At 47.3% G+C, this 23570-nt stretch overlaps 1 protein-coding gene across 2 annotated transcripts in view; it reads left to right on the top strand.

The window, feature by feature from the left end:
• Positions 1-23570, top strand: part of ENG (endoglin) — a 128023-nt gene that overhangs the window by 47828 nt on the left and 56625 nt on the right. For both annotated transcript variants that reach the window (XM_029612764.1, XM_029612765.1), the window contains exons 6-8: positions 11236-11398; positions 11847-11976; positions 12513-12681. In XM_029612764.1, coding sequence (XP_029468624.1) covers positions 11236-11398; positions 11847-11976; positions 12513-12681 — 462 coding nt within the window. The remainder of the gene's footprint in view (positions 1-11235; positions 11399-11846; positions 11977-12512; positions 12682-23570) is intronic.

Genomic DNA, 23570 nt, shown 5'->3' on the forward strand with positions numbered 1-23570 from the left:
TTGGTGGCCTACGATCAAGAAGGATACTCTATACTATGTGGCATCCTGTACCAACTGCGCCAAGAAAAAACCTGCTTCTGGCCAACCGTGGGGTTTGCTCCAACCACTGCCAGTTCCAGAGCAGCCCTGGTCACACATTGCTACTGATTTTGTAGTCGATTTACCCCCTTCCGGAGGAATGAATTCCATCTGGGTAACAGTCGATCGCTTCAGCAAGATGACCCATTTCATGGCGCTGTCTGGCTTACCGTCAGCCTTGGAGCTTGCGAAGCTCTTCATATCGCACATTTTTCGCCTTCACGGCTTACCAAGACACATTGTCTCAGATCGAGGATCTCAATTCACGGCAAGATTCTGGAGGGCCTTGTGCAAGTTATTCGACATCTCTCTAGACTACACTTCAGCCTATCATCCGCAATCAAATGGCCAAACAGAACGGATGAATAGAACTTTAAAACAGTTCATTCGTGCTTACGTCAGTTTCCGTCAGAATAACTGGGCCGAACTGTTACCATGGGCTGAATTCGCCATCAACTCTCATCCAGCAACATCAATTGGATCAACACCTTTTGAAGTAGTATATGGACGCTCTCCAACACCGCCACTTCCACTGAAGCTCTCAGTGACGTCCCCAGCAGCTCAAGCTACTGCTGATGAAATTCATAACTTGTGGACTCAGACGAAAAACATGCTAAACAAAGCGAGTGACCGTGCTAAGAAGTTCTACGACGCTCACCATTCTCAAGCGCCTGTCTTCAAACCTGGAGATAAAGTCTGGTTATCTACCAAACATCTCAGACTGAAGTTACCCTCAACTCGGTTCGCTCCTCGCTACGTTAGACCATTTCCAATCCTCCAACGTCTTGGCAACGTCACTTACAGTCTGAAGCTACCATCCGGACTCAACATCCACAATGTGTTTCACGTTTCACTCTTGAAACTGCTCATTCTCAGTGATATCTCTTCCAAAACTCAGGAACCACCTGTTATCAACGCAGAAGATGACCTAGAATTCAAGGTTGAAGAGATTCTTGATGTCCGAAGACGAGGCAAAACATTTGAATACCTTCTTTCTAGGGAAGGTTTCGGCCCCGAAGAAAACTCTTGGGAGCCTCAGGCTAACATCCTTGATAAAGAGATGCTCCGTCAATTTCATCTCGTGCATCCTTCTAAACCTAAACCTGGTACCCGAAGAGGAGACTGCCTTTTGAAGGGGGGTACTGTTACGACTGTCGCTGCCCGACATTTCCACTCTGCCCTCCTTATCTCTCTGGCGACTCCTCCTGCGGTTGGCTGCTGCGGCATCTGCCTGCTGTCCTCTCCGGAGTCCCCGGTCTGGCTTGGGCGCTGCCTCCCACCATGCAGTCCAGTTGCCTTAGGGCGCGCGCGCCGCGTGGCCCTGCTTCAAGTACCTTCCTTGGTGCGAACCTCGGGCGCCTCCCTGTGATGACGTCACGCATCCTGGATACAAATAGCCTACACGATTGCTAGCTGTCGAGTTAGCAAAGGTTTCCTAACGGATGGGATTCGCTCTCCGTACCTAGCTACTCTGCCTCCACTATTGGACTACTCTATTTGGGGTACCCGTTCCTCGGGGGCCTATCTCTCTCTTCTCTTTCAAGTCGCTGTCTGGAACTGGTACTCGCTCCTCGAGGGCCCATGTTCCTGGACGCGCTACCTGGACTTCTCTCCTGCCTGGAGGACACCGCTGCCTATACCATTAGTGAGTTACCAAACTTCTCTCAGAACTGTTCCCTGAAACCAGGTACTCGCTCCTCGAGGGCCTGCCTTTACTTCAGCTCCTGTGCTCCATACTAAGAGACCGCTGTGTGAGTACTGTACCAATGAGGCTCTATTCCTGAACCCTGCATATATTGCTTGTACTCACGATCTCAGTTTCTCTCCATTACAGCACAGCCATTGTGGAATCGCTGTTCCAGAGCCTGAGGGACTATAAGCCCAGCTGGGCTACATTCCTACTCACTACCGCCACATCTGGTGGCTCCTCAATACTGTTTAATAAAAGATCTAACTGTGGGTGTGTCCTAAAGCTGAGCCTGACCTGTGGCCCCTCACGGGACTTCCCCCCGTGGGCGTGGTCAGCAGCCACAGAGTCCAGGGGTCCACCCAAATCCTTACAACAATAACACCGAGGAGCAGAAAGCCTAAAGTGTCGAGAGGGCCCCGAGAAATGGGTACCCGAATCACAGTGAGGCAAAGTCCCAGTGGGTAGGAACTAGCAGGAAGAGTCCTTGCTATCTTGGTTTAGAGAGGGAATCAGCTGGTGTTATATACGATAGGCGTCTGACGTCAAGCAGTGGGGACGCCCCTGAGGTTCCCGCCATGACGTCTTCAAAGGTGGATCAGGCGCATGCGCGCCTAGGGAACCCAGGATGCAAGATGGCTGCCAGGAGCACCCACGCCGTCCCGGGCACGCCAAGGAGGTCATCGTGGGGAAGCAGAGGCCGCCCTCTGTCCCAGACTCTGTGTTGTAAGGAGAAGAGAAGTAAGCGTGAGAGGTCGCAGTTGCCTGCGATCGCCGGGCGCAACAGTACCCCCCTTCCAGGGGCCCCTCCCCGGGGGTTTCTGCTTCCTAGGGTGAGCAAGGTGGAAGCAATGAAGCATCTCTTTGTCCAGTATGTTCACTGCGGGTTCCCAACTGTTCTCCTGCGGTCCGTAACCCTCCCAGGAGATTAGGTATTCCCATGTCTTCCCTCGTTTGCGGACGTCAAGGATATCATCTACCTTGTACGCAATGTCATCTTCAGCATCCAGAGGTTGTGGATCAGGAGTCTTTCGGGAAAATTCTGAAAGGACCAGTGGTTTCAGGAGGGAAACATGGAAGGCATTATGAATCTTCATTGAAGATGGTAACCTCAAGGTGTATGTTAACGGTCCCAAACGTCGCAGAACGGGGAAGGGTCCAATGTACCTCAGAGCAAACCGTGCCGAGGGCAGCTTGAGTCTGAGGTATTTTGTGCTAAGTCACACTTTGTCTCCTGGCTTGAATTGAGGCGGGATGACCCAGGAACCGTGCTACAAAGGTAGAGATGGTGCTGAACTCACTCTTGTCCAAGATGAAGGTAGCTGGTAGCATCAAAGAGAATTGAAGTAGGAAGGTGAGGTCCTCCAAACGATGCAATGGCTCACTGAAAGAACAAGGCAGAAGAATGGCCTCGGTTTAGCGAGGGAATCAGCCGGGGTTATATACGATAGGCATCTGACGTCATGTGGTGGGGACACCCCCGAGGTTCCCGCCATGACGTCTTCAAAGGTGAATCAGGCGCGCGCGCATGCCTAGGGAACCCAGGATGCAAGATGGCTGCCGGGAGTGCCCATGCCGTCCCGGGCATGCCAAGGAGGTCGTCGTGGGGAAGCAGAGGATGCCCTCTGTCCCAGACTCGGTGTTGTAAGGAGAAGAGAGGTAAGCGCAAGAGGTCACAGCCGCCTGTGACCGCCGGGCGCAACAATGCCATACTGAGTCATACCAAGGGTCCATCAAGCCCAGTATCTTTGTTTCCAATAGTGGCCAATCCCAAGTCACAAGTGCTTGGCAAGTACCCAAACATTAAGGGTTTAGATTTTACAAATTTGCGCACACGCGTACTTTTGTTCACGCACCAGGCGCAAACAAGAGTACGTGGGATTTTAATAGATATGCACGTAGCCGCGCGTATCTGTTAAAATCCGGGATTGGCGCACGCAAGGCTGTGCAAAATCGGCATCCTGCGCGCGCCGAGCCGCGCAGCCTGCCTCCGTTCCCTCCGAGGCCGCTCCGAAATCGGAGCGGCCTCGAAGGGAACTTTCCTTACATCCCCCTGCACCTTCCCCTCCCTTCCCCTACCTAACCCACCCCCCCAGCCCTACCTAAACCCCCCCTACCTTCGTTGCACAAGTTACGCCTGCCCGAGGCAGGCGTAACTTGCGTGCGCCAGGCCAGCCGCCGGCGTGCAATTCCCAGGCCCGGGAGCCATTTCGGAGGCCTCAGCCAAGCCCCAGGCCGAAACCACGCCCATGGCCCCGCCCCCAAATGCCGCGCCGCCGCGACACCCCCCCCCCCCCCCCCCAGGAAAGCCCCAGGACTTACGCGCATCCTGGGGCTTGTGCGCGCCGCAGAGCCTACTCAACATAGGCTAGGCGCGTGCAGGGGGAACTTCGGGCAGGTTTTCGGGGGGTACGCGCGTATCCCTTTGAAAATCTGGCCCTAAATGGATATCATGCTATTAATGATGGCAACAAGCAATGGCTATTCCCTATTGATTAATAACAGTTTATGGACTTCTCCAGGAACTTAACCAAACCTTTTTAAACCCAGCTACACTAACCACCTTAATCACATCCTCTGGCAGTGAATTCCAGAACTTAATTGTGTGTTGAGTGAAAGAATTTTCTCCAATTTGTTTTAAATGTGTTACTTGCTAATTTTATGGAGTACCCCCTAGTCTTTGTAGTATACAAAAAAGTAAATAACCAATTCACATTTACCTGTTCAAGTCCTTTCATGATTTTGTAGACCTCTATCATATCCTCCCTTAGCTGTTTCTTTTCCAAGCTGAACAGACCTAACCTCTTTAGTCTTTCCTCATAGGGGAGCCATTCCATGCCCTTTATCTTTTTGGTCACACTTCTCTGTACCTTCTCCATCGCAACTATATCTTTTTTTCAGATGTGGCGACCAAAATTGCACACAGTATTCAAGGTGCGGTCTCATTATGGAGCGATAGAGGCCTGTTTTATTTTTCATTCACTTCCTAATAATTCCTAAAATTCTGTTTGTTTTTTTGACCACCACAGCACTCTGAGCCGACAATTTCACTGTATTATCAACTATGACACCTAAATCTTTTTCCTGGGTGGTAACTCCTAAGTAGGGTTGCCAACTGTCCAGTTTTGGACCAGACAGTCAGGTTATCAGTTGTGCTGTACAGTGTAGGATCAGAAGTACTGACTGGACACTGAAAATCCGTTTTTTTTGCAAGAGTCTCCCTCTCTTTCCCACACCTTCCTGATTATAGGAAAAGACAGAGCCGAGAACTAAGCTATGTTCCTGCCCGCTTGCCTCCTTTCCTGTGTTGTGATTGGATGGGATAGGGAGAGGAGGCAGAGCACAGCACAACCCTCAGTCCCAGTGGCTCCAAAGAGCTCTTCAGCAATGCCGGTCTGCATCCCTCCCCCTCCCTCACTGAGTGCTGGGCCAACACCTGAGAGTGGGGGCTGTAGCCAGCTAGCTGAGTGATACAGGAATAGAGGAGGGGAAGAGACAGAGTCGCAGGGTGAGGAAAGGAGAGAGACAGGGTGACACAGAGAAAAGGGGAGGAAAAGGAAGATAGACACATGGGGAGCAAGGGACGAAAGAGACACAGAGGGGGTATGGAAGGAAGGAAGGTCACAGGCAAGGGGAGAGGCACAACAGGAGAATGAGGGAAAGCGGGGGACATAGATGGGGGAATGGAAGGAAGAAACAGAAGAGGCACAAAGGAGACGGGGAAACAGGAGGAAAGGAGATAGTGAAAGAGGAATGCACTGGAGAGGAAGACAGGAGGGAAGAAGGGAGAGAAAGACTAGCATGGGGAGGGAGGGCACTAGAGACAAGAGGGAAACACAAGAGAGGAGTGCACAGAAGAGGGGGTGGGCATATTGAGAGACAAGTGCAGGGATGGATTGGCCTATCAGGGGGATCGGGCATACCTCGGTAGGCCGGTGGCACTCGTCACGTGATTACCTCAGCTCCTGCTGAGGGATTGCTGCTGAACATGATGCAGCCTGACGTGGGTGTTGGCTGGGCCCCGATGGAGCCCAACCCATTGTGGCCCAAAGGAGGTATCAGTGGGGCTGCAATGAAGCCCAACCCGTCGTGGCCAGAGGGAAGTGTTGGCACGGTGGAGGTGTCGGTGAGGTTGAGTGACCCGAGGGAGGTATCGGTATGGCCATGGCGGAGCCCAATCCATCGCAGCCCAAGGAAAGTGGTGGTGTGTCCTGAGGGAGGTGGTGGCAAGGCCACGCAGCCCGAGGGAGGTGGCAGTAGGGCCACGACTAGGCCCAACCTGTCACAATCCGAGGGAGATCTCGGCCCGAAGAAAGGCCTACAGGCTCAGCAACCGAAAGCATCTGGCGGTTGCAGGGCCTCTTCCTTACACTTCCCCCTCCAGCTGTAAATGAGCAGCAGGCTCGACCAAGGCCCAGAAGAAAGAAGGATGCCTGAGGTGTGTGTGTGTGTGTGTGTGTATGAGAGAGCTTGCAAGTGCACATGAGAGAGCCTGAATATGTGCATGAGAGAAAGTGCCTACATGTGTGTATGATATAGAGCCTGAATATGTGCATGACAGTGAGCCTGCATGTGTGCATAAAAGAGAAGCTGCAAGTGTGTGTGAGAGTGAGCGTCTGCATGTGTATGAGAGAGTGAGAGCCTGCATGTGTATATGAGAGACAGAATCTGCATGTGTATGAGAAAGAGTGTGCCTATGTGTGTGAAGGAGAGAGAGAGAGGCTCTTTCTCTTTCCTACAGCTTCCTGGTTATAGGGAAAGACAGAGCCAAATTCACAACAATCTCTGGGAAATCAAAAGATGCCAGGTATTTATTTATTTAATGGTATGGAGAGCTGGAGATTTTTAATTTATTTAATTTTTTATTATTTTAAAATTTTGGGGTGTTATTTCATGTGTATGCTATTTGAAATATTTTATTGGTGTTTGGGAAATATTAGAACAAATCTATGTGACTTTTTAAATCATTAGGGACCCAATATTGAAAGATAGCCATTTAAGTAACTTAGCCAGATATAACTTATCTGGCTAAATTACACTGTATATTCAGCAGCATGACTGTGTCGCTGAATATACACATATATATTTGTACTTAGCTGTATCTGTTAAAAACATCTAATGCAGCTGGTAAACTCATGCATCTAAGACAGAATATTGCTGCTTAGTTGCATAAGTTATGTGGCTAAGTCCCCCCCCCCCCCCCCCACTAATGCAGCTACGTTTTTAGCCATATATGGGACTTATGTGGCTATGCAGCAGTCACTAAATGTAAGCGCATATTCAGGGGCCGCTACTTAACTACTTAAATCCTACTTAACCAGCTAAGTAGTGCTGAACGTGCTTTGAAATTTGTCGGCTGCTTTAATATATTCATTCCTTTCATGGTTTTAATATTATGAATGATGTCTTATATCTCTTGATTTTATTGCTTGATGTTTTGTGAGGAGTAAATATGTTTCTGTTTTTCCATTGTTGCACTGCATAATATAGTCAGGCTTGTGGTTACCAGAGAATGTTTGTGAGTGAGAGAGAACGAGTGAGCCAATGAGCTTATGTTTGAGCAAGAGGATTATTTAAGTCAGTGGGCCTGTGTGTGAGTATAAAAGAGAGCGATTGAGCCAGTGAACATGTGTGTGAGCAAGAACGAGTCAATGAACATGTATGTGAGCATGCATATGAGAGAGCAATTGGGCATGTGTGTGAACAAGAGCATGAGTGTGTGACACAGTGAGCATGTCTGTGAGAGAGAGCATGTGAGCCAGTGTGCATGTACAAGAGACAGCGTTTGATCTAGTGAGCATGTGTATGAGAGAGAATGTAAGGGAGTTTGTTTGAGAATGAACATTGTGTTAGACAGAGAAGAAAGTTTGTGCATATCTCCTACCCTTTACTAATCCATGACAATCTCAGGGTGACTGGAATCTAAAGTTCCCAGATACGGAGAGCAGGGGATTTATTTTAGCTTTAATTTTAATTATTGGGGGGTGTTTGCTGTGACTGCTATTTTGAAATATTTTATCAATGTTTGGGAAATTAAAAAAACAATGTTATATGTTTGTAATCATTGAATGTTCTTTTCATCAGTTGTTTTGAATTATTTATTCCTTTTATGAGTTTAGTTTTACTGTTATGATTGATGCTTTATATTTCTTGATGTTATTGTTTGATGTTTAGTGAGGAATGATATTTGTTTTTCCATTCCATATAGAGTCTGGCTTGTTGCGGTTTCAAGTTCAGTTATTGTCTGCATATTTCTATTTATACTTTATTATCTCTTCATTTTGTATTTGGTGAGGGTCTGTCTGTGTTCTACATGTGTGACTAAGGTGAGGTATTCTGCTAAGCAGACTTGTGGGGTGGCCACAACCGATTTGCATGGATGGAATGGGGGTCTACAGCTTTGTTTACTCACTGCTGGTCTAGAGTATGCTCTATTTCTTAGTTATTTAGGAAAAATGTGAAATTTATTTTGGAGATATTTGGACTTAATTATGCCGGGTTTCAGAGTCAACTTGGTGTGTTCAAGCATGTGCTTCAGAGAAAGTTCACAAGGGAGTAAGATATCCTGTGGGCTGGTTTTGAAAAAATCCCCCGGGCTAATATTTTCCTGCAATATGCATAAGGGAGACACAGATGAAAGGTTGAGAAGGTTTTAAGGAAAGGGAGAGCGAACCACCTGTGCCTGAGAGAGGAGGCTGTGTGTTTGGGAGTGTGCATGAGTGTATGAGATAGGATGTGTGTTTGGGAGTATGTGTATGAGAGAGGAAATTGTGTGTTTGGAGTGTGTGTGTGTGTGTGTGTTTGTATAAGATAAGAAGCTGTGTGTTTATGGGGAAGTATGGAGGTGGATGTATATTAGAAAGGCTTGAGTTGTGATAGAGATCAAAACTGCATGAGAGAGTCTATGGTTGATATCTTTATGCGGATAGTTGAAATAACATTTTATTAAACAAAGTATATTGAGGGGGGTACTTGAAAGCCAAGTAATGAGTGGATCAACAACTTGACAGTAGCTGGAACCTCCTACCCCCTCCCAAAGCATGAAGTTAAGTGGGGTGTCCAGTTATGGTCCATGGAAAAGTTGGCTACCCTACTCCTAATATGTAACATAACATCGTGTAACTACAGCATGGGTTACTTTTCCCTATATGCAGCACCTTGCACTTTTCTACAATTTATCACAATCCATATATGATTTAACTACTCTGACTAATTTTGTATCATCTGCAAATTTGATCACCTCCTTTACAGTGGCGTAGCCAGAATTGATTTTTTGGGTGGGCACAAGGTTAATATGAGTGGGCTGTAGGCATGCAGGTCTACTAGTTGTTTTCTTATTGTTAAATAATGCCATATACTGTACCCTAGAATGGCTTTCTAAGTAATTTGCAACAGCCATTATGCATCATGTATGAAACTTTAATATAACTTACCTCAATTATTTCAAGCACTTACCAGCACTAAAAATTCCTTATTAATCAGAATTTATTTTATATTTATTGCAGTTTATAAATGCACAAGTATAGAAAACAATCAGATCCAATCATGTAATAAAACAAAAATTAATGTATTCTTTCATGAATCATCTTTGCAGAAAACCAGAAACCATCATAAATATAATAAAATATAATTAATCATCAGAACAGGTGCAGCACAGAGCTAGGGCAATTCACAGTACAACTAACATGAAAAAAAAATTCAAATTCTGGTGTCACCTTGCTATACAGTCACAGCACTGACTCTCAGGATTCAAATAACAGCAACCTTATGAAAAAGCAGCAATGCAAATACTACACCAGGCCCTAGAACATTAATACATAACCTACTGGAATAATAGAACAAACTGGACTACTACCTCAGAGAAACTACACGCTAGCAGAAAAACTGCATTTCAGTCACACACATAGGCAAAACAGAGACCAATCTTTACCTAATATAGAAATAAGAGACTACAAATTAGAAACAGAAACATGCAGATAAAACCAAAATAGAAAGCCTGAGAAACTAAAGTTTCTGAACAGTGGAATACTTAAGAAAGAGCAAAATACAAAAATATAAGAAATGCACATTCCTAAAGATGACATATTTAAATTGCTATTCAACACAAAAGAGCACCCGTGAATTCTTTGAGACTTGGCGTCCTCGATGTAAAGGTCTGGCTCTCCAACAACACTCCAGTTAAGTACAAAACACAGTTTTTCATTGTAATTGTCCCATTTTTGAATCGTGTCTTTTTTGATGCTTATAGAATTAAGATTTGATTTCCCCTGAAGAAGCTGCATCTTTGCAGTGAAACACCGGCCTCTGTCGGGTGGGCATAAGTGTATCAACATAGACGGGACATACTACAAAAACACTTGGGACACAATATGCAAATATTTGCCAACTAATACTGTATTTCAAACATTTTAACAGGAGTTGTCATCTAGCCGCAAATGATTAGTAGACCGGGCGGTTCTAGTGCAATACATACAGAACACGCCGTCAGGCTTGCTGATGCAGCACCTTAAAAAAATTATAATTTCTAGTTATTTCCTCATGATTTGGAAACATCTGTAGTTTTGATGGAAGAGCTTTTATGAAAAATGTATTGTCCTTGTTGCTGGTTCCTTTTCTTGATATATTTAAATTGCTAACATCTTAAACTAATTTTTTTTTTTTACCTTTGTTGTCTGATCTTTGAATTTTTCTAATCAGTTGGTCCTGGTCTCTTTTTCCTATTTTTTCCCTTGTCGCTCATTTCCTAATTCCGTTTCAGTGTCTTTCTTCTACTACTGTCTTCTTCCCTTCCACACACACACACATACAAGCTTTATCTCACAGACTCCCTCACACACTCAAGCTCTCACTCTCATAAGCTCTCACTCTCATAAGCTCTCCCCCCCCCCACAAACACACAAGCTCACATTCTCTGCAGACACACATACAAGCTCTCACTTTCTCACCCTTCCCCAGGCTTACATTCTTATGAACATCCAGGCACCCATTCTCACCCACACACAAAAACCCAGACTCCCATGCTCACCCACACATACACAGATTTAAGGTCCCATTCTCACCCACACATACACACATTCAAGCACCCATTCTCACCCACATATTCAAGCTTCCATTCTCACCCACAAACAAACCCAAACTGAGCCCCATGTGGTGTGACAAACACTGTATCACTTATACAGTGATAGGATAGATCCTTGTTCTTCTAACCCCCATTCACCCTCTGTACTTGGGGTATAGATGGGGATTCTCAGTATATAAAGGAGGTGGGGGCTCCTAGCATATTGAGGTATGGGGGGGGGGCTGTCAGAACATTGGGGAATAGGTGGAAGCACTTAACACATTGGGCTGTAGATGGGGATTTGAGCTTTGGTGCACTTTACTGCAGATGTGATTGTCTCTTGGAAGCTTGGAGAGTGTAAGGATTCTACTGACAATCACTGTGAACAATGCAGGCACTTTTTCTTTTCTAGATATGCATAGTCCCAATGACTGCATTCCAAAGAAGGGCTTCAACGTCACGTCCTATGTGGAGAGTTACTATAGGCCCAAAGAAGTAAAGGTCTGTAAGTTGCCAGAGCTACAAAAGACAAAACAGGCACTTATGTTGCAAGTGAACTGGGACCAAGAAGTCAGGTACCATTTTCTCATTTCTAGGGTATTTCTACCCATTCCTAGGAAAGTGCTAAATGTGAGAAGGAATTTCACAAGACAGAACATAGAAAGACTTTTTATTTCTATAGGATACCGGACAGAGTACAGAAATGAAGAGATGAAGGTGGCATAACAAGAGGAATTGTAGATGGAGGAGAAAATGCAGGAGGAGTATGGGGAGATGGATGAAGGGATGAACAGAGATAGTGGAGGATGGAATGGAGGAGGGAGTAAAGGGAAATGGTGAGGAAGGGATACTGGAAGGTTGGAGATAGAGGAGGGCTGTATACATGGAAGAAGGGTGGAGAAAGGAATGACAGGAGATATAGGAGGAGGGGTGTAGGAGGATGTAGGTAGAGAGGAGGGCATGCAGGGGATGCGGAATGACTCTGGATATAAAATTAAGGATGTGCTGGATATGTTTTTCTAGCTCTCCGCTCACAAACGTGAATGTGATTGTGGAACGTTCAGTGAGGAATGATGATGAAGATCTTCTGATTCTCAAGAGTAACAGAGACCAGTCCTGGAACATTACTTCCAATTGCAGTATAAAGATTATGGTAAGAAAGGCACCTACTTTAATGAACATAGGGACACTGAGGTACATGGAAGGGGCAGGAGCAGAGGAGCGCAGTAACGTGGGGGGGTATGAGGTCACATTGAAGGATAGGAACATAGGAATACAGGGATCCCTGTTGGGAGGGCAGGTTCGTATGTTTGGAAAAGGGCTGAATGTGTCTATGGAAAGTGTCAAGGGTGAGATTGTGGAGATGAGGAACAGATGATCACATTAAGGGGCAATTTTTAAATTGCCCAAGCAGCTTGCAAATTACTTGCAGACCTACAAGCTAATTTTTAGAGCAAAAGTCCTCAGGGAGCTTCCCTTAAAAAATATGGAGTCTATGGAGACTGCAGGTACAAATGTACTTGAGCTTCTGAAAATTGCTCCAAAGAATTAAATACTGCAGTCAGGTGCTATAGTGAATTATGTCCATCTTTCCCACATTGTTCCTTTTCCTTTTCCTTCCCCCTTTTCCTTTTCACTGACTTCCTTTCTATCTCTTCTCTTTCTTGTCTCTCTCTGAACCCCTTGCAGACCTCTGGACCCTTCGTTCTTAATGGTCTCCAAGGCTCTGGACTCCAGAAACAAATGCCTCAATCTCTAGATGAACTGTCGAAATACTGCCAGAATCATGGCTTCCACATGGCCTCCTACATGGAGCTTCTCTCTGCCAGCCATGTTGCTGTCACACTGCATAACTATGGTGAGTCTGAGCATTCCCTTGATGCTGGCATGCTGTGTATGTATCGTTATCAATTTACCACCTCATCCCCCCACATCCCATTTTCCCTTTCAGCTGGCCAGGGACCCTATCCCATTACTAAATCAGTACCTTTTGGTCTAGATTTACAGGCTAAGCATGTCATGTTTCTCAGCCATTCAGTAATTTTCTCCCCTTTTAATGACTTACCTGAGCTTCTTTCCTCATTCCCTGCTTCAAATGTCCTTACTGAACATCAAATTGTCTCTCCTTGTTGTCCCCTTGACCAGTCCAAATGGATGGGTTTTTCTCCCCTACCAGCAGATGGAAACACATAACAAAAGTTTCACTGTACTGTTGGCAGTTAAGCCACAGTGCCTCCTGCACAGTATTCTATGTCTCCAATATTCTCTGTTGGACTGGTATGTGGATGAAAATTACTCCCAGAGGTGTTTGCTACATTTGGTGGCTCACAGAACTGCCCCACAAGCTGCCGCACTTACCCCCACCGCTGACCAACTCTCCTGGAGACTTCTTGCTGTGGCAGAATGCCACTGTCGCTGATGGTGCCAGGCCACTGCCTTCCCTATAGCACACACGCATGTGCACATATGTGCACATAATATAGGCCCTGCAGCAGGAAACTCTGAGTGGTGCCTCCTGATGACATCAGCTCAACCAGGCTATTTAAGCAAAGGCCCTGCATCATTACCTCGCCAAAACAACGGGTCTCCTGCCTTGCAGTATGTGTTGCTTACATGATCCTGGTTCCTGTTCTCCTGCATTGCTGAGTCCAGTCTTGTCTTCTCCAACCTTGCACCATCCAGCCCCCCTCATCCAGCTTCACCTTGTCCTGTCTGCCATGTCCACTGCCTTCTGTGTGTCCTTGTCCAAACTTGGCCTGACTCTCTAAATCTTGACTTCTTGCTTGGACCTATGCATGACTGCCTGCCACTTGGACCTGACCACAATTACCTGCTTCCTGTATTTGACCTCTTGCCTGGACTTCACCATGATTGCCAGCCACCTAGATCTGACCCCTTGCCTGGACCTGACCATTCTTGCTAGGAGTCTGCCTGAACCTTGGCCTGAAACTGTGAGTCTGCTGCCTGCCTTGATCCCGGTGTGCTTCTGGCCTCTAGTTCTCTTCCCCGCCCTAGGGACCCAACTAAGTCCTGTCGACCACTGGAACCCAAGGGCTCAATCTGCGGGGCAGACAGCTGGTATAGGTGAAGCTCCAACCTGTCCCACTACAGGGCAGGTTCATCAGCTGCTGGCATAAGCCTCGTGGTTTTGCTCTTGAGGCTGCATCAACTACACTGCAGCACAAAGGGCTCACACACCCACTAGCCTTCATTGTTAGGCCTTTTTTTGTCATCCCTCTGATTGAGGGGTGGGGGGGGGGGGTCAGTGATCTTTTTTTAGGCGAGTAGCCATTCTCTGAGGAGGGTCTGATAGCCAGTGGTGCTGGCTCCCTCATTCCATATCCTCTTCTCTCTTCCTTGGATTCCTTTCTGGCCTCTGCATTGAAGACTTCAAAGGAAGTATTTTTTTTTTTAAATTTTAGTTTGGGCCCCTTTAAAAAGTCTATGTTTCTTAGTGTCCAGACAGATGAATCCAGAACCAGTGGGATATGCACCACTACCAGCAGAAGGAGATGGAGCAAACTGACATCACAGTATATATATACTTCTACAGTGACATCTGCCTGCCAGTATTCGCCGTTTCCAGCAGATGGTGGACGTGCATTTCCCTACTGGGGATTGCTTCAAATTTAGAGGAGAATTAATTGGAGATTTCCTAGCATGTAGCCAGATGGACTCAGAACCAATGGGCTATGTGTTCCTCTGCTAGCAGATGGAGACAGAGTCAGGTTTCAAAGCTGATGTCACCCTAGATATACCCCTGCAGTGACCTCAACCATTCAGTATCTCTCCGTCTCCTAGCAGATGTGGGTTGTGCCTTCCCTATTGGGAACACAGCACTCTTTAGAAATTCTACCTTTAAATTAAACCTTTAAATTAGAGAAAGATCGAGCCCCGCTCTCCTGCGGTGATACCTAATGGTCCCTCCCCCAGATGAGAATACCCGAGGTGATTTCTGAGATCCCTGAGAGGTGTGCCTTAGTCCGGTAGCCGGTTTCCGGCATGGACTTTGCTGCAGAAGCAGCTGAAGGCAGCGGGTGCAGGAAGCCAAGCATGGCGCTGATGGCCTATGCCCTATCCCCCCACAGCCAGAGACCGTCTCTGTACTCAGCCGGTAAGCGCTAAGCCCAGGTAAGTAAAGAAGAACTCCTCTGATTCAAAGACATGGAAGGGCTTCGGTAAGTCTTTCCTCTGGTCTCCTGACGTTCCCAATCCCTTACGGCAAGGGAAGGGGGTTTCCAAGCGGGTTGAGCAGCCCTCCCGATGGACTAGGCCCTGTTTCAGACTCGGTGGGCACTCCACGTGGCAGGCCGTGGCGGCACCATCTTGTGCGCGGTTTGGTGTGGCACCATTTTCCCCAATTGACCATCGGTAAGCATCGTGCGGGCCGGCCCTGTTGTGCACCTAATGTGCACACAAGAGCCCGCACACCTGTGTGTATAACCACGCGCATAAGTACATGCATACATTTGCGCACAACCAGACGCTTATACTTACGAGCGTCTGGGCAGATTTGTGCACGCTCAAGCTCAGGCGCTAACCGGCTGAATGCACAAGCTACAGTTAACTATGGCTCCGACAACAAAGAAGCACAGGCGATACTCCCTTTGTGCTGCCTGCCATATTAGGGCTGCACAGTCTGACCTAGAATCCTTCCTGTGTCAGCCCTGTGAGGAAGCCCAGGGAGGGCTGGACTCTCAGAACTTCTCCAAGCCCGGCCCCTCCCAGTCGGAGGAAGGGTCAGCTACGACCTTATCTGCTAGTACCCCGAATCTGAGCAATCCTGGGGCTGAGTCCTCCCCAGAAGAGGACAGTTTAGCGGCCCCTACTCCAGTTCCTCCTGGGTTGGGTATGGACCTATGACCTTTTCTTGGGTGGAATTCTTTCAGGGCCTTCAGGCCTTGGTTCAGGCACAGTCAGCTGCTGCTCCTGCCCAGTCTGAGCCCCAGCTGGGAAGGCCTCATCCTCCCAGCCCTATCAGCATGCCTCGGGACATGTCTTGCCTCACCAAGAGTATCCCTGACAGGGATCCAGACACCACGGACGATGATGGGGATGCAGATTCATTGGAGGATGGGGAAATCCCTCTAGGCCTGGAGCCATTCCGGACCATGCTACAGTTTTTCACAGAGATGAATTGCCGGCCCTGGTCTCCCAGACCCTGAAGACTGGGAGTTTCTGGCACGGACCCTGTGTCGGAACCAAAGAGGAATCCCATCCTGGTATCTCTACGGAAAGCTTCTTGCTATTTCCCAATGCTGGAAGCCATCCAGGAGTTGATTGACCTGAAGTGGGACGCCCCAGAAGCCAGTTTTAAAGGAGGTCAGGCCTTGGAGGCCTTGTACCCTCTGGACCCGGCAGTCAAAGAATGCCTGTGTTTCCCGAAAGTGGATGCCCTGGTCTTTGCCGTCTCAAAGCAAACAACTATCCCAGTAGAGGCAGGAGTGGCCTTGAAAGTCTCACCTTCTAAGCTGAACATATGCTAGAGAAGTAGAAACTTTCCTAGCATGAAGCAAAGTTGAAATCACTTCCTCCAAATATCCCTTCATTCTCAACAACCTCCTCTCAAGAGCCAAGCCATGAGACCCTTTTTCAGGAGATTAGGAATATGACTGATTTGCAAAAGCTCCTCTTTGCTGAGGTTTCAAAGTCTGTAAACCATGACCTTCTGGGCCACTAGACTTACTAGACCTCGAAGCCTTTCTATGCATTTTACTATCTGACCTATAAGAGGCCAAGGAGGACACACATAGAGAAGGACTCTCTGAGGCCTTGGTTGAGACAGGACATCTAAGACCCTCAAACCATGCTTCCCTCGTGCAACTGAAGAATTTCATCTACTTTACGATTAGTTATGTCATCATCAAGTCCACGAGGAAAGTTCCCCACCTGGCCCTGATGAGTTTGAACATCTCTTCCACCAGCTCACATTCTCCAGGATCCAGAGTGTTTCTGCTCAAAACATCTATCTGCACATTCTCAATCCCAGCAATGTGAGAAGCCGATAGTGACCTCACGTAACATTCTGCCCAACAGATCCACTTCCCTACTTCCAAGGAAACTATTGGACTCTTGGTTACTCCCTCCTTGTTTATATATATCACTACCGCCACATTGCCTGACAGCACTCTCACCACTGACTAGAGGCAGAAAATGCATCAGAACTCTCCTGATCACCTTGGTTTCCAAACTATTAATGAACCAGGACACCTCCAAGCGAGTCGGCTGCCCTCTTTAAATGCATAAATTTTGTTTCAGTGAGGATTAGGCCGGACGCACGTCTTCAGTCGTTAAGCATACTAACGGATTAATGGCACCGGTGGCTAAGAAACCTAAGCGCCTTTCTCCTTGTGCTCCCTGTCATTTTAGGGCATCTCTGCCTGGAGTGCTCTCTAACTTATGCCAGCACTGCTTAGGGGCTCAGGGAGAATCTTCATCTGATTTTACTAAGCCTAGGTCTTCCCAGCCTGATGATGGCCTGGTTAAGGATATGTCAGGAGGGATGCCTGACCTTGGAACTCCCTTGACTGGTTCCTTGGCAGGGGATGGCAGCTTAGTGAGTGCCGTGCAAGTGCCTCCTGGTCTTGGCATGGATCCTCCTAGTTTTTTTTTAAGGATTGCAATCCTTCCTTCAGGTGCAGTCCTCAGCACCATACAAGTCTGTCAGTTCAGATCCTTAGGCGGTGGCCTCCCCCTCTTCTTTACAACGTTTAAGTGCCGAAGTATACATCACAGAGATGAATTACCAGCCCTGATTTCCCAGACATTGAAGATGTTGGGAGTCCCTGGGGCAGCCATGAGCCAAAGAGAAATCCCATTTTAGTTTCTTTGCATAAAGCCTCTTGTTTTTTCCTGGTTATGGAGGCCGTTCAAGAATTGATTGATCTTGAATGGGATGCCCCGGAGGCAAATTTTAAAGGGGGTTGGAGAGCTTGTTCTCCCTGGATCCAGTGGTGAGAGAGCGTCTGCATTTTCCAAAAGGAGATGCGCTTGTCTGTGCCATCTCTAAATGAATGATCATCCCCCTGGAAGGACAAGTGGCCTTGAAGGATGTGCATGATAGGACTGAGGCCAACCTTAAGCAAACATTTGAAGCAGTGGCAATGGCACTGCAGATAGCTTCCTGTTGCTCCCTGGGGGCCTGCTCTTGTTTGCTTCTCTCTTAGGAGGTTGATGACTCTAATATGAATTCCAGGGCAGTTGTGGAACCACCGCCACCTTTTTAGCAGATATGGGCTGCAATTTGGTCCACACCTCGACCAGAGGCTTGGCTTCAGTAATAATAATCAGGCGTCAGTTATGGCTGAGAAGTTGGGTGGCCGATGCAACTTCCAAAGCTAATCTTATGTTATAATTAGTGAGGTTTGAGTGGACCCTTGGACACTGTGGCAGCTGACCACGCCCTTGGGGGGAAGTCCCGTGAGGGGCCACAGGTCAGGCTCAGCTCTGGACACAAACACAAATATTTCTTTATTTAGACAGTTTGAGAAGCCACCAGAGGTAGCAGTAGTGAGTAGAAGATGTAGCCCGGCTGGGCTAGTATTCCTCAGGGCGCTGGAACAGCGGTTCCTCCGGTAGCAGTGCTGTAGTGGAGAGAACTGAGAAAATGAATACAATAGAACATTCACAGAGTCCCAAGCATGGAGAAGCCCTGAGATAGGGAGAGCTGGCCCTCGAGGAGCAAGTACTAGATCCCTGGAAGCAGAGAGACTCGTTGGCAAAGTACTCACACAGCGGTTCCACGTAGGAGATGGCACTGGCGCTGGAACGGAGGCAGGCTCTCGAGGAGTGAGTACCTGGTTCCAGGGAGACAGCTCTGAGGAGTAGATGATAGTAGTACTCAATGATGGTGTCTGTAGCGAATTCTTCCAAGTAGAAGAGGAGATGGATGCAGGCAGCGGGTCAGGGAACATGGGCCCTCGAGGAGCGAGTACCGGTTACCTGATAGCGACCTGAAAGAAGCAAAAGAGGCCCCCGAGGAGCGGGTACCCCATTAGCAGAAAGTGTCCAATAGAAGTTGGAGAGGCAGAGTAGCTGGGTACGGAGAGCGAATCCCATCCGTAAGAATCACCCTTGCTAACTCAACGGCTAGCAATAAACTGTAGGCTTAAATATCCGGGCAGCGTGACGTCATCACAGGGGACGCCCCTGAGGAGCGCGCCAATGAGGAGATAAGAATGAGGGCTGCATGGCATGCGCACCCTAAAGTACCTGTAGAACATGGCGGGAGGCTGCGCCCAAGCCGATCCGGGGACCCGGAGAGGATGGCAGGCAGACGCCGCGGCAGCCAGGCATCCATGAAGAGCAGGAGGAGCTGCAAAAAAGGAAAGGTAGGTGGAGTGAAGCCGTCAGGAAATGACGGTCGCAACATCTTACAAAATTGCCTTTTAAAGGCTCGCTCTTGTTTGGGAGCAAGATGGAGAAGCTATCCAGTAAGTGGAGCAAATCCCTGATTCCTCGATTGCTGGAGGATAAGAAGCAGTCCGCGCCCCTTTGGCATGAGGAGTCGTCTCAGGGGTTCCAGGCATTTTCGTCATATCAGAGGGGCGATCTTTTAGAGGACTTGGCCTTTTGGCAGGTCTCAGTCCTTTCGTTCCAGACAGCCCAAGCTAGGAGTGGGCTCGGGTAGTGCAACCTCCTGAGCATCCCAATGAAGGTTTGCTGACCGACCTTGGGGAACAGGAGATAGGAGGATGCCTCGCTCTCTTTTATCAGAGGTGGATCGAAATTACATTGGATCAGTGAGTCCTAGAGGTAATACGAGAAGGATATAAGCTGGAGTTTCGCAATATTCCTCAGGACTGTTCAAGGTGTTTCCCTACCACGCCCCAAAGAAGAAGCAGGCAATCGAGAGTACGCTGTCAAGGCTCCTCAGTCTGATGGCTGTAGTTCCAGTACCCACGTCGCAAGAAAATACGGGTCAATATTCCATTTATTTCGTTATGCCCAAGAAGGAGGACTCCTTTTGACCCATCCTGGATCTCAAAGGAGTCAACCGTCATTTGCGAGTGACTCACTTTCACATGGAAACATTGCACTCAGTGTTAATGGCCATACAGTCAGGGGAATTTCTGACTTCCTTGGATCTGTCCAAGGCATACCTCCCTATTCCTATCCGATTGGAGCACCAACGCTTTCTGTGTTTTGCAGTGCTAGGGTGCCATTATCAGTTTTGGGTGCTGCCTTTTGGTCTATCCACCTCTCCCAGAATCTTTTCCAAGGTTATGGTGGTAGAAAGGATGGTATCCTTGTACACCTGTATTTAGACAACTGATTGATTCAGGGCCAAGTCTCTGGAAGAGAGCCTTCTGAAGACCTGCAAGGAAATCTCCTTGTTGCAGGAGCTTGGTTGGGTGGTGAACCTAGCCAAAAGCAGTCTTCAACCATCTCAGTCGTTGGAATATCTAGGTGTGTGGTTCGACACGAAGTAGACATAGTTCTTCTTCCGGAAGCTCGTATTCAAAGTTGATAGCGCAGGTGCGTCTCTTGGTGAACACTATACGTCTGACAGTGTGGTCCTATCTGAAGGTGCTCAGGTTGATGGTGGCAACCCTGGAAGTAGTACCGCGGGTGAGGATGCATATGCGTCCACGTCAGTGTTTCCTGCTGTCGCAATGGACCCTGCAGTCTCTGGACTATTCGATTCGGCTCCACCTGCCGATGGAAGTCTGCTCTCACCTACAGTGGTGGTTGCAAGTGGATCATTTGAGAAAGGGAGACCTGGTATCAAGAGTAAGGGTTATCTCCATTTCAGGATTCAGTATCTGTGATCAAGTCCTTTTGCAACTAGATTTGCAGTAGGGGTGGATCCTGAATTCTCTTAGGGTTCAAAAATCTTCAATGGTGTCGCATCCGGATGAGCTCCAATTCTTGAAGGTGATAAAACATTTGCAGTTAGGAGATTGCTCCCTCTATGGAATTTTAATTTGGTTTTAAAGGCCTTGTGTAAACCACCCATTTGAGCCTATTAAGAGGACATTTAATGATCTCATGCTGAAAATGATGTTTTTAGTGGCTATCTGTTCAGTGAAACATAATTCTGAATTTCAAGCCTTATCATGCAGAGACCCTTTCCTTCAGTTTACAGAGGATGGGGTCTCTATTTGGACAGTTCCATCCTTTTTGCCTAAAATGGTATCTTCCTTTCATTTTGATCAGTCTGTAGAGCTGCTGGCATTTAGAAGACAGGTTTAAATACTTCTGAGCAGTATCGTAATCTTGGGAACTGCATCTGAATGTGCATTGGATTCTGAGATACCTGAAGGTTACGAATAGTTTTAGGATGTTTGATCACCTTTTTCTTTTATTCAAAGGAGAAAAGGCCTCTATTACTAGATGGAGTAAAGAAGCAATTGCATCAGTGTACATTTGCAAGGGGTTTGAAGTCCCACGGGGTCCTAAGGTTCATTCCACTAGAAGACAGGTGGCTGTGTGGCAAAGTGTCAGTTAGTGTCCCCTGGAGGATATTCATAGAGCAGCCATGTGGGCTTTGCTTCACATTTTCTCCAAGCATTATGGATTGGACATCTGCGCTACAGAGGCGGTGATCTGTGAAGTGAGCATTTTACGAGCAAACCTTTCAGATTCCCTCCCAGTTTAGGGTGGCTTGGGTACATCCCATCCTTTGGACTGGTCTGGAGGACAATGTTGCGTCCGTCAGTCACAGATGGCTGCGACCGCTCTGCCTCACCTCTCTTCTACCCTTTTCCTCCTTCCTGGGAAGGATGGCTACCTCCTGCTGAAAATGATTGCCTCCTGCTGAAAATGGTGCTGATTGCCGAAACCCTCGGCATCTCCAACACAGCATGGGCATCCCCGTCCACCATGCTTCTTCCTGAGGCCTCCTACGCGCGCGCGCGCACGCCACCTACACTTTTGAATGCAACCCTGGGGGCATCCCCACCGCATGACGTCAGTACCTCTGGGTATTTAAATCTCCACTCCGCTATAGCCCAACGAGTTAGCAAGGACTTTGGTTTTGCTACTCTGACCGCTTCTAAGCTGCTCACTTGGATTCCTTTCTACCCTCCGGGGTAACTCGCTCCTACGGAAGCTCTGGGTACCCACTCCTCGAGGGCCTCTCACTTCTATCTGCCCTTAGGGTTCAACTACCTAGACACCTGCTCCTCGGGATCCTATCTACTTTCTTCCAGGATCCTTCAGCGTTCCTAGGTACTCACTCCTCGAGGGCCTAGCCTGCTCAGGGTATCCTGTACCTCAGACCTCGGGTCCCTCTCTCCATTCTTCTACCAAGGAGGTTACCAGCACTGCCACTCTATGAGTATCGCTACGCTCCAGCTCTCCTTATTCCACCCTTCAGGTTTGGCTTATTCCGGGCTGCGGAACACTACCCAACCTTGCCACATCTGGGTGACACCATCATCTATAGAGACTGTCTTAGCTTACTGTGATATCTCTGGCCTACAGTACTATCCCTTCCTTGATGCAAGATTCAACTTACATCAGCAGAACAATAAAGCTTTCTTTCCTCAGTGTCTAGCCCAGTGGTTCTCAACCTTTTTCCCATCGTGACACACCTGACAGGCCAAGCTCACATATGTGACACACTGCTCATTACAATTCACGGCGGAAATAAAAAGTAAAGATCCGGTAATTATTTTTATTGTTTAAAATGACACAAGGCAAAGATACATATTCTATCTGAACAGAAATTGCATAAATAGTAAACATCCCACACCAAAACAGCACCAATTTCCAGCACTTAAACAGTAACCACCTTACCTAAGAAAAGGCAACACTGAAAATATTACACCAGGCCTTAAGACACCAATGCATCTCCTGTTAGGAAAACGGACCAAGTCAGGCTGCTATAGAGCCCTACACAGAAACTACATGCCAGCAGAATATCTCACCTCAGTCACATATGCTGACCCTCACCGAACAAAGAATAGAGAAACCGAAACACATAACTAGAAGCATGCAGACAAAAACTGAATTGGGAACTGCAACGCCAGAGTCTCTGTATGCAGTGTAATTAAGGAAAAAAGAAACATCACCCATCCTTATAAAACAAATCAAGAAATATAATAGCAGTAGCAGTAAAACCATACTAACAAAAATAACAGATTATTTCGAAACAGCTGATGAGTGGAATATCCAATAATTAAAAACTCATATAAAAAATTTCTAGATACCAATAAAATATTTCAAAATAGCAGACACAAAGACCCAGTAATGAAAAATAAGGATACAAACATTTATTTGCTCTGCATACCTGGGGACATTTGATATCCAGGTGTCCTGAGATTGTTTTGAATTAGCAGGAGGAGGGGTGGTTTGCTTGGAACGTTCTCCTCTCTCTCAGTCACATACCAGCGCTCTCTCTCACACTGGCTTTCAATTACATACTCACATGCTCCTCATCTAAACCAGCTCTCAATCACACACAGACACACATGCTGTCTTTCTCTCACTTTCACACAGGCTCTCAATCACATACTCACATGCTCCCTCACCTAAACCAGCTCTCAATCACACACAGACACACATGCTCTCTCTTACTTATACACACAGGCTCTTAATCATACATACACATGATCTCAATCATACACACATGCTCTTTCACACAAACAGGTTTTCAATCACAAACTTACACATACAGATTCCCAATCGTAAACTTACATTCATGCTCTCTCTCTCACAGGCAGGCTTTCAATCACAGACACTCTCTTTCACATATACAGGCTCTCAATCATTCACAAACATGCTATCTCACTCACACACAGG

The sequence above is a fragment of the Rhinatrema bivittatum genome, chromosome 8 (genome assembly GCF_901001135.1).
Source record: "Rhinatrema bivittatum chromosome 8, aRhiBiv1.1, whole genome shotgun sequence".
In the NCBI taxonomy this organism is placed as follows: domain Eukaryota; kingdom Metazoa; phylum Chordata; class Amphibia; order Gymnophiona; family Rhinatrematidae; genus Rhinatrema; species Rhinatrema bivittatum.